This window comes from Myiozetetes cayanensis, unplaced genomic scaffold (genome assembly GCF_022539395.1).
Source record: "Myiozetetes cayanensis isolate MyiCay16 unplaced genomic scaffold, myiCay2020 scf338, whole genome shotgun sequence".
NCBI lineage: Eukaryota > Metazoa > Chordata > Aves > Passeriformes > Tyrannidae > Myiozetetes > Myiozetetes cayanensis.
Genome location: NW_026087564.1, coordinates 25,251 through 36,988, shown reverse-complemented (window position 1 = coordinate 36,988; position 11,738 = coordinate 25,251). Strand labels below are relative to the sequence as shown.

Sequence of the window (11,738 nt, the reverse complement as noted above, 5' to 3'; positions counted from 1 at the left end):
GGAGAGTCCCCGCGGTGCCGTCCTGCCCCGGGGCCCTGCTGCTGCCTCCTTGAGCACTGAGCTCGCTCAGCACCACAGCCGGGGAAAGCCCGAGAGTGACTCTGACCCAGGCACTGCCCCGGGATGGCTGCAGTGCCCGGACACCGTGAGAGCCGCCACATGGACCTGCTGCAGTGCCACCAACCCTGACTGCTGCAGTGCCTAGGATTCCTTAGGTCCCATGAGGCTCTTGACTGTCCCAATGGCCTTTTGATTCCATGAGGTTCTGCAGTGTCACGGGGTCACTTTGGTTCCATGAGGCACCTCAGTGCCACAATGGTCCCTTAGTTCAGTGAGGCTCCAGAGTGTCCCAGGGTTCCTTTCGTTTCGTGAGGTAATGCAGTGTCACCATTGCCCCTGACACCATGAGGTAATGCACTGTCCCAGGGTTTCTTTGGTTCCATGGGGTTCCACAGTGCCAAAACTGCCTTGTTCTTCTCTTTCCAATATTTGTGGGCCCATTGTGTCCCTGCCTGGGATGGAGCACGATTGTGTTTGTGCAGGAATGGATCCATGGCCATCCTGCCCACTGCGCCAATGGAATGCTGCAAACACGGCACTGCAGGCCCCACCCTGGAGGCAGGAACAGTCTGGGAACTCCAGGCCTGCTCCCATTCCCAAGAGCCAGGCGGGCTCACCAAGAGCACAAGGCATTGAATGCAGCCCCTGCAGCTCTCTGTCATTGCTGGGGACAAAGGCAGGAACTCAGAGGAGCTCTGCAGAGCCCTGACAGTGCCACTGCAATCACAAGCTGCATTGCCCGGCTCAACACTCAGCACAGCCAAGGCCACAACACTTCCTGAAAGGTGTCCCTTCTGGGGAGGGCCAGGGGGACAAACCCCTCCATCTGTGTGTTCAGCTTTGCATTTCCTTCACTGTTTTGTGCTTCCAACACACACACCCCAGTCTGGGCAGAGTGTGGCCCCCCAAAGAACACAAGACCTGACTCTTTGTCCGCTGCAGGGGCTGGAACTTGGGCCACAATCTGTGCCAGGAGCAGAGAGGTCCCTCCCTACAGAAACTTCTTGGTATTGGAGTTATCAAGCAGTAGGGACAGGCTGTGGGGATCAGTGTCAGGGCATGGCCTGAGAAGTACCTTGACCATCTCCCTGATTACCATGACCAGCTTTTTCATCCCCTTTTTCTCTATGTTCTCACACCCATTCCTTCACAATCCACTGTGATCCCACCATTTCCATTTCTTTGATTCTTCCCTAGAGATCCCATGACAAGTCTTCCTCTGTCCCCAAATGTGCTTTCTTGTTGCCCATCATAAGTCTCCGACCTCAAGCATGAAAACCCCAGCCAGGTTTGTGAGGTCATCCTGGGAGGCTCTGCCATTGACCCACATGGTGAAGCCTTCACACAGATATTTTGGAACTGTCTTTGACTTATTTTTTTACCTTTTGAACTTAGAAGGGTTTCTCCAAAAACATGGCAATTCAAGTCCTCAAAAATGAAAATTCTTTGGAGAAGGATTTTGGGACTCAAAAAATAACAGAATGGTCTGGGTTGGAAGGAAGATCAAAGTTCATCTGGTCAAAGCCACTGGACAGTGACATCTTCCACTAATTCGGGTTCCTCACAGTCCTTGACCTTGGAGAAATGCAGGGATGGGACATCCACTTCTCTGGAAACCTGTTCCAGTTCTTGCCACATTTACTGTACAATCTTTCCTCCTATTACCCAATAAAAAATTCTTCTCTTTCAGTTCAAAGCCACTGCCCCATGTTGTGCCACTACAGGCCTTGGTAAAAAGTATCCCTGTGATTTCTCTTAGACTTTTAGCAGGACATTTTCATCTGCAAAAACATTACAGAGTGCCCAGAGATCTCCCCAGAGGGGGTTTCAAGGTCTCAAGCCCATGACCACTATAGAGGGGCTAAAGAGCAGTGGCTTCAATGGTGTGGAGACTGAGGACAGTACAGGAGAGCCCTCAGAGGGCTTGAAGGGAGGATTTAGGGATGGGGATCCTTTTGTCATAGCAGAAAAGAGCAGGAGAAAGAAAGAAATTAATGCCAAGTGCAGCTGGGGAGGGCCAGAGTGGACAAGAGGAAAAAGGATTTGCTCTCCCAAGGCAGTGCTGTGGTGCAACACATCAGCCAGGAGGAGTCTGGATGAGCCCAAGGCTTGGTGTGTGCAGGAAGAGCCAGGGAGGACGCAGAGATGTCAGTGCAGGAAGGGGCCAGCCAGGTGGGGCAGCCGGGGGGATGACGACAGCCTGCAGGGAAAGGGGCAGGGCATGGACACCCTAGGACAGCCTGGGCTGCACAGCAGAGAGGCCTGTGCAGAAGCTGAAAGGCCCTGACACAGCCACCTTCTGCAGGCCTTTGGCCATGGCTGCTGGCTGTGCCCCTGAGGCCAGGAGGAGACAAGTGGCCCTTGCAGCCCTGGGGTCTCCTGGCCTCCTTGTCCCTGCTCAGCAGCCTGGCAGGTGCCACCCCATTGTCCTGCCCTTGGCACTGCACATCCCACATCCCAGTGCCCCAGGAAGAGCCCTGAGCAATGAGGCAGGGACAGGATCTGCCTTCCCAGGGGCTGGGGGTCAGGCCTTGTTCCTTTGGATTATAGAAACAAGTCAATGCTTATTCAGGATCAGAGCCACCTTTGCCTTGCTTGTCCATCCTTGTCATCACTGTTTGCACTTTTCTGCTCTAAGTGGAACCTGGGGACACGTTTTCAGTTGTGTCCCTCAGTGAGACTCATTAGCACTGCAAGAAACGTTAATGTTTCAATCTCACTTTGATTTCTTGAAAACTTTCAGGGACTGAGTCTCATGTAAACAACTCCAGGCCCCCCCTCCCCACCTTTAGGCTGATGAAATGCCTGGGGCTGTTCCTGTGCTGCTGAGCTGGGCTGGGCTCCTGGCACACAGGGAGCTCCTGGCAACCAAGAAGAGTTTCAAAGACACAGCTCTGCCCAGGAGCAGCTCCTCTGCACAGCTCAGCAGGGCTGAGGGCACTGCCTGCAGCACCCAGGGCACAGGAGAGAAGGCAGAGAGATGAGAGGCAGCCTGGGCTAGGACAGGACTGAGCTCTCACTATGGGAGAAACCTTCCCAGGATTTGAATGAAGAATTCTCTGGCTGGAGGAGACTGAAATTTCCCTTCCAGCAGGGATCTCCTAAAGCTGCCACATCCTAAAGCTTGTAGGATCTTTCAGAAGGCCTCTCCCAGTCCCTGCAGGGCAGAGGAAGTGGCCCTATGGCAGAGCAGGGCAGGAGCTGCAGGCAGCAAGGGCAGCCAGGAGAAGGGAGCAGGAGGTGAAAGGGATCCTGGGCTGGGAGGACAGGGCAGAGCTGCTCAGGGGAGGAACCTTGGCAGCCCTTTGGCACGGGAAGGCTGTGGCTGCAGAGCAGTGCAGGGGAGTTGCTGCAAGTGGCTCTTGCAGCTGCCAAATGGCAGCCCTGGTAGGAGCTGTCAGGATGGCTGTGCTGGATTTGCTGGGGGGCAGCAGGAGAAGCTGCTGCAGAGCAGGACTTGCTGCTGCCCCATGGGAGGCCCAGGGCCAGAAGGTTCCCTGTGCCAGGGCTGGCTGTGGGGTGGGAAGGTGGGGGTGCAGCCAGGGGTGCCCAGGGCTGTGGGGCAGAGCAGGGTCCTGCCCCCCAGGGCTGTGTGTGCTGGGGCAGGGACTCTGCTGCCTGCCAGGGGCAGCTCTCAGCCCGGCCAAGGAGCTGCCACAGGGCTGTGGGAGAAGGGCTGTGGGCAAGGAGCAACTGGTAGGGCAGAGCAGGGTAGAGTCATTCTGATCTCCAAAGTGTGCTGCAGGGCTGAGGGCTGGTCACAGCTCCAGATCAAAACAGGAATTTTCCCAGAAGGTATTTGCAAGAGGCACAGACCCACAGGGGGTACCTTGAAGAGAATGTACTAGTTCTTTCAGTGTTACACTCTGGGTTTTCTGGGTGCTCACTTTGACAGAGAAATTAATCTCTGAGCAGAGGAAGAGACACCGAAACTTGAACTCTCTTAGATTAGAGGCAATTGAATCTTAGAGTATCAGACATCAAAACTGTCTTAGAGACAGCACCAGTGTCACATTTCCATCCTCCTCAGGGCTGCTCTGACTTTGCCATCAGAGCGTGGCCAGGCAGAGCTGCCCCTGGGCAGTGCCCTGTGCTGCTGGGAGGGCTCTGCAGGGCAGAGCTGAGTCCCCAGGGCTGGGATGGGCTCTGGCAGCACTGCCAGGGCCAGCCCTGGGCCCAGGGAAGCAGCTGCTGGCAGGGACAGCTCCAGGCAGCAGAGCTCTGGGCAGGGAGTGGGGGGCAAGTGCCCCCAAGGTCTGGGGGAGGGGGCGTTCAGGGAGCTCTGGGGGCCCTTCCCTGCAGCTCTGCTGGGCACTGTGTGCTGGGCCATAGAAATGAGGATTCCTGCCCTGGAAAAGAAACTTCCTCAGGTATGATGCTAAAAATAAAAAAGACAAGTACAATTATTCTCGGGAGAAACTAGCTTCTGCTCTGCAGCCCCAGCTCTTCTGAGTCATGGGGGAACAGAGGGAACTTTTGTATTTAAGGTCTGTAACATATGACATTCTTTGTGTGTGTGAGAGCTCTACCAAAACAGTTCCATGTTGCACTGCAGCAGAGCAAAACTGACCCCTTGGTGTGCATTTGGTGATATTTGATACATCCATTTCCTTTTAAAAATGGAATTGCTTTTTCCCAGAGGTCTGTCCTAACTGTTTGCTCTCTTTTCCTTTTCTGAACAGACGCTGTGCTAAGAATTAGCAGATGCCCAACAGCAGCTCCATGGCCCAGTTCCTGCTCCTGGCATTCTCAGACAGGCGGGAGCTGCAGCTGCTGCACTTCTGGCTCTTCCTGGGCATCTCCCTGGCTGCCCTCCTGGGCAACGGCCTCATCCTCAGCGCCGTAGCCTGCGACCAGCACCTGCACACCCCCAGGGACTTCTTCCTGCTGCACCTCTCCCTCACAGACCTGGGCTGCATCTGCACCACTGTGCCCAAAGCCATGCACAACTCCCTCTGGGGCACCACAACCATCTCCTACACAGGATGTGCTGCACAGCTCTTTTTCCTTCTCTTCTTCCTTGGAGCAGAGTATTTCCTCCTGACCATCATGTGCTACGACCGCTACGTTGCCATCTGCAAACCCCTGCACTATGAGACCCTCCTGGGCAGCAGAGCTTGTGCCCACATGGCAGCAGCTGCCTGGGCCTCTGGGTTTCTCTATTCTCTGCTGCACACAGCCAATACATTTTCCCTGCCCCTGTGCCAGGGCAATGCCCTGGGCCAGTTCTTCTGTGAAATCCCTCAGATCCTCAAGCTCTCCTGCTCACACTCAGGCTACCTCAGGGAACTTGGGCTCACTGTAATTAGTGCCTGTTTAGTGTTTGGTTGTTTCATTTTCATTGTTTTCTCCTATGTGCAGATCTTCAAGGCTGTGCTGAGGATCCCCTCTGATCAGGGACGGCACAAAGCCTTTTCCACGTGCCTCCCTCACCTGGCCGTGGTCTCCCTCTTTGTCAGCACCATCATTTTTTCCCACCTCAAGCCCCCCTCCATCTCCTCCCCATCCCTGGATCTGGCCCTGTCAGTTCTGTACTCGGTGGTGCCTCCATCACTGAATCCCCTCATCTACAGCCTGAGGAACCAGGAGCTCAAGGATGCCATAAGGAAAATGATGACTGGATTCTTTTCAGGGGCAATAAACTGCCTCTTTTCTTCTGCAGAACACTCACTGTGTAACCCTTCACTGCCTCAGCCTGCCTTCTAAAGCTTTTGAGTGTGGTGGTGGGGGGGAGTTTTCCTATATTTTTTCCTTTTTTTATGTTGTTAACACAGAACTTTATTCTTCATCCCGTACCTAATTCACTCTCTACCTTTTTGTTTTGACCCAAAATTGTGTAAATGAGGAAACATTTGCTGTGTGTGTATTTTAACAAAAAAAATGTTACTGCAGCAACTTGTTTGTCAAACATCCTGCCTTTGTTATTGTGTACATTAGGAATCATAATCTCTAATAAAGGACTTGAATCCTTTTTCCAGATTCTTGCTCCAAGAACTTCCCTGCAGCTGGAGGGCAGTGCCTGTGTGCAGAGGAGAAGGGATAAAGAGTCCTGGGACAGGAACACTGCCAGGGAGCAGCAGCTCTTGGGCTTTTCAGAGATACCTTTTTCCACTGCCTCCCTCTCCTTTCTGCTCCTTCCCAAGGCCTGAGTGCTCTGGCAGCTCAGTCACTGCTGTGGGTCAGTGCTAGGACCACAGGCAGTGACAGGCCCTGGCACTGCTGGGACAGAGCTGGGCTCCTTAACATCATTTCCATTAGGAAAGGGGATCCCCCTGGGCAGGTCCTGAAGCCTCTGTTCTTTTTAAAAGGTTGGTGTAAAAAACAAGCCAAGGAATAGACTCTCTAAAATCTCCTTGCTTAGGTTGTTTCCACACGCAGGCCGTGAAGGGAGAGAAGGACTCACTGTGGTATTTCAGGGCCTGGGGGCTGGCTCAGATGTTCTGTGCTGGTGGCCAGTGGCAAATGGTCTCCAGGTCCCCTGCCTGGGGCTCTGCAGCTTGTGCTGGCTCTGATGGCAGGGGAGGACTTGTGTGTAGGAAATGAGGAACTGCAGGAGAGCATAGAGGATCTGCAGGGACCATCCAGTCAGCAGTGACTGGAGCCCTGGAGCAGAATCCTGCCCAGGGTGGAGTCACCCACAGCTAAAGTACTAAATGTCTCTGGGAACTGGTAAAGGGGAGCTCTGCAACCCCAGAGGATGCAGCAGGAACAAAGACTCTGGTCATTGACTCCTCTTGCCCTCAGTGAACTCTCATTGTGCCTGCCCATCTCAGGGAGGGCTGTACCAGAGCCAGGGCTGGGCTTTCCAGGAGGGTGTCCTGAAGAACTCTGCAGCCCACAGGCTGGATGGAGTGGAGCCCTCCCCTGCCCTCTGTGCCATTGCACACAGCCCATGGTCCTGCCCAGCTTGTTCTTGGCTACTGAACCTTCCAGGATGATGGAAGAGGGTGGAGAGGAGTGATCCCCATCCTGCTGGCTCTGCTTCCCAGCCTGACCAGCATGGCCAAAGTAGGGCAGGATTATGGGGTGTCTCAAGGGGCACAAAGGAATCAAGGGGTTGGTGGGACACTGTAGGATGAAAAAGGGAATGCAATACAGAAGGGAATAATGTCACAGTTTCAGGAGGGTTTTTTCATGGTAGAAAAGTAAACCTGGGACACTGCATAACCCTATGGAATCAAGGTTCCATTGGGACACTGGGAATATCATGGAACTGGGGAACTCCGTGACACTCCAGGGTCTCATGGAGCCAAGGGAACCCAGGGACACTGTGGAATCTTATGGAATTATAAGGGGCTATTATGACATGTGGGGCTCATGGAACCAAAGGGACCCCGTAACAGTGACAGGGGTGACATCAGAGTGTGACCTGTCACTGCTGGGGTTTCACAGGGCTCTGTCCTGGGCCCTGTGCTCTCCAACATCTCCATCAATGACTTGGACTCAGTACTGGAAGGGACACTGAGCAAGATTGCAGGGGATCCTAAACGGGGAGGAGCTGCTGAGCCCCCGCAAGGCAGGAAGGCCCTGCTGAGAGACCTGGACAGATCCGAGGGCTGGGAATCACCAACCATGGGAAGTTCCCCAGGGGGAAAGGGCCAGATCCTGCCCTGGGATGGGGCAACCCCGGCTGGACGGACACCCTGGGAATGAGAGGCTGGGAAGCAGAGCAGGGAAAGGGCCCTGGGGGTGCTGGTGGGTGCCAGTTGGCCCTGAGTCAGCAGTGCCCTGGCAGCCAGGAGGGCCAAGCCTGTGCTGGGGGCATCAGGGAGGGGATTGTCCCGCTCTGCTCTGCCCTGGGGTGACCTCACCTGCAAGATTGGGGCAGTTTGGGGGGACACAATGGAAGGGAGAGATTGAGCTATTGGAGAGTGTCCAAAGGATGGGGAAGGGCCTGAAAAGTTCAGTTTCTAAATCAGTCACACTTTCAGAGACCTGTTCATGACCTAACAGCAAGATCACAGCAGTAATTTATGGCTGGGCTGTGTAGGAGCCAGGAAGGGGCTGATGTGAATGTTTCACACACCCACAGCTCTGGAGCCACCCAGGGACTGCTGGGGAGAGAGGGAGAATGAGATGCGAGTGGAGCAGGGGCTTTTTGGAAATTATGAGAAATAAAAACACAGTCTTTTTACTACAAACTAAATTATAGGCATTTCGTGCAGTTGTGAGGTACTGAGGTACCAGGGCTCCTTTGCAGCTGGGATAAGGGAAATATAAAGTTCATAAAAATTGAAACCTTTCTGGGCCATTTTGATAATTTTGAACACTGAGGTTTTTCCTTTGGGCTAAGAACAAAGGAAGATTCACCACTTTTGACACAGGACACCTTGCAGCCAATCAGAACTAGAGAAAAGCCCTTTTTTGGAGAAAAGAAACCTTTTTAGGCAAAAATTAATACATGAAACTGATCTGAAAAGGGGTGGAATTTTATGAAACTTTAAAATTCATGAAATCTAATCCCAAGGGTTTGTTTCTCCCCGGAAATTCAGTGTGAGAGTAGACCCAGCACGCTGAATAAATTCTCTTTTTTTTGTTTCATGAGTTGTTGCCGTCTCTTTAAATTCCAAGGAGAGATTTTTCCCACAAGAAGGGGCAGCGCTTTCCCGGGACAAACATCCCCGTTCCAGTCCCTGCAGGCACAACACCCGAGGAGCAGCAGCACAGAAGTGCCCCCGGCGAGGGCGGGCAGCGCCCCCGGGACCCCTTTCCCTTCCCGCCTTGTCTGGGGAGGCTCCGGCGGGATTTGGGGGTCCCGAGGGGAAAACGCGGGGGGAGGGCTCAGATGACTTCTCTGCCTTTCCGTTCACGGCCAACAGGGCGCCGGGGGTTCCCGGGAAGGCTGGGGGGGTCATGAGGGATCCCCCAACCCCCCCGTGTGCCCCAAAACCCCCCAAAGTCCCCAAATGGCCCCAAAATCCGCCGCCTCCCCGAGGGGCCCTCAGCGCCGCCGCTTCCGCCCCCGCCGCCTCCCATTGGCGGCCGCGCCCGCCCGTCAGCACTCGCAGCCAATCACTGCTCGGGAACGGGCGGGGGGCGGTGCCTTCGAGCCGCGCCATTTTAGCGGCTTCTTGGACTAAAACCGCCGTCCTGCCCCGCGGCCCCTCTGAGCTCCCTCAGTGTCCCCTCAGTGCCCCCCGTGTGCCCTCTCTGGACCTCGAAGAGCCCCCCGAGCTCTGAATGCCACCTGTGTGCTCTCCTGGGCCCCCGCACCCCCCTTCCAGCCCCACAGAGCCGTTGAACCACTCCGGGACTTCAGCTCCCGTCGTGCCCCGCGGCTCCGCAGAGCCAATCCCAGCCGCGCCTGCACTTCCCAGGATGCTCCGCGGCCGCCCAGCCCCGATCCAGGCGGGACTGCGGCCCCCAAAAGCCGCTCGGGGTCCCTGAGAGCCCCCCCAGACCCCGACGGGGCCCTTGGCGTCCGGGCCCCCGGACGTTTTGCTGGGCACCCAGCGAGCTCCTGCCCCACGGAGCCTGATAATGCAAATTCGGGGACTACAGCTCCCGTCATGCCGCGCGCCATAGAGAGCCTATTCTGGATGCGCCTTCAACTCCCGTCAGCCCCGCGCCCCACGGACCCCGTTATAGCCGGGTTTGCAGAGCCCCAAGTTCTCCCAAATGCTCCCCGGCCCCTGAGTTCCCCTCAAGAGCGCCACGAGAACCCCAGAGTGGCCCCTCGGACCCATAGGTGGCCTCTTAGACCCCGAAGTGCCCCGTTAGAGCCACTTTCGGGACTACAACTCCCGTCGTGCCCCGCGCCCCTCAGAGCCCCCACAAACGCCCCCAATTCCCCCCAAGTGCCCCCAAATTCCCTCCCCGACCTCCAAGTGCCCCCCTGGACGCCCAAGTGTCCCCCAAATAAGCCCTCTACCCCAAACTGCCTCATAAGGGCCCATCTGGATCTCTAGGTACTCCCCCAGTGCCAACTCTTTATCTATGTTTATTATTTAATTTCCTGGGTGTCTAAAACATTTCTCGCACGGTTTTGCCTTGGGGGAGCTGACCCTCATTGGTGGCAGTGGGGACTTGGCTCACAGCTGAGGAGTGTCTGTTATCAAAAGTCAACCTTATGAGTTTCAGATTGTTGCAAGAAAAGAAGAAAAACCCCTCTTTGCTGTGTGCAGCCAGTTCTGTGAGCAAAGCAGGACCAGAAGACTGAGGAGAGACACGATGGGGTTGGGGAACGTGGAGCAAGGTTGTCCACGCTGTGTCAGACCTCAAGGGGAAGCTCCAACCAGTCCAACCTCCTTAGGACAGACCCTGGATAAATATCAATCAGAGAATGATGCAACCAACTCTTCTCAAAGGAGAAAAGTCATAAACTACACCCTGTAAAATAAGAATGCATATTGATTAGAACCCCTTTGAAGTATTTCTCCATGTTAAGGAAACTTCCTAATTACCTGCACTGGATTAGAGGAAAATCAGGGAAGAGTCATGGTTTCTTAGCACCTGATTTATCTGAAGGAGCCCCACGGTCCCCATGGTGCACTTGGCGCTGAGTCCTTGAACCTCAGGTGAGGTTCTGCTCTGGGAGGAGATTGCACAAACCTTTCCAGGAGTCCAAGTCAGAAAAGAAACTCAAAGTATCTCCAAGCATTAACGGGTCCCACTGAGGGCTGTTCCCAATCCAGGCTCCTCATGGACTCCTTGGAGGAGATCCCTGCAGGCCACGACTGCACAAACCTGTCACAGACTTTGTGTCAAAAGCAAACCCCAAAGTGCCCTTAAAAACTGAGCTACTTCCAAGAATTGATGAGCCCCAGAGAGTGTCACAACTGACAGAGCCTCTCCAGGGACTAATTAGAGCAGGTAATTGCAGGGGATTGCACAAACCTCCTTGAGACTCAGTGTGGAAAGCAAAACACAAAGGACTTTGGAAAACCTGTAAACCCTTGAAGCATCAACGAGCCCCACTGGGTGTCCCAACTGACAGAGTCTCTCAGGGGACTGATTAAAGCAGGTCATTGGAGGCCGTGACTGAACAAACCTCTCAGAGACTCAGGGTCAAAAAAAGGACCTTAATAAACCCTGAGTGCCCTGAAGCATTAATGAGCCCTCTGAGGGTTGTCACTGTCTGGGGCTCTCAAGGGACTCCTTACAGCAGATAATTGGAGGCCATGGTTGCACAAACCTCTCAGAGATGTAAAATCAAGAGCAAACCCAAATTGCTCTGAAAATCCTGCAGGCCCTCGAAGCCTTAATTAAGGAGCCCCCCGAGGGCCCCTCCTGACAAAGCCTCCCCAGGGACTCTGCAGCAGCTCCTTGGAGGCCCTGAGTGCAGGGAGGCAAAGGCTCTGGGCAGCAGCTCAGGTGCTGGGCACAGCCTGGCTGGGTTTGGGGAACTTTCCTTTCTTTTCAGGCTTCCTCCAGCTTTGGGAAACGCTGCCTGGGAGACTGGCACCACCTAAGAAGGGCTCTGGCAGGTTCCTGGGAGCAAAGCCGGCCTGCCCTGGGCTCCAGCCCAGATCTTTGGAGCAGGGAGACACCTGAGAGTTCAAAAGAGGAGGCTTCATCTTTGGCAACATTTGGAGACAAGCAGGCATTGCTGGTATGTGGATAATCTGCATGTGAATGGTTCCTTTGAGTTCAAGCATTATTAAAAAAATGTGTGTATCTCAGTGATTTGTTTTGGTTTAAAAAAAAATATTTAATTTTTCTGTATATTTATATTATGA

The 11,738-nt window shown here is 54.3% G+C and overlaps 1 protein-coding gene across 1 annotated transcript; it reads left to right on the top strand.

The window, feature by feature from the left end:
* The first annotated feature begins 4,764 nt into the window (after positions 1-4,764).
* Positions 4,765-10,219, top strand: LOC126646223 (olfactory receptor 14J1-like). Its single transcript, XM_050327424.1, has 2 exons — positions 4,765-5,670; positions 10,127-10,219. The coding sequence occupies exons 1-2, from the start codon at positions 4,765-4,767 to the stop codon at positions 10,217-10,219; spliced, it is 999 nt and encodes a 332-aa protein (XP_050183381.1).
* Positions 10,220-11,738: the final 1,519 nt, after the last annotated feature.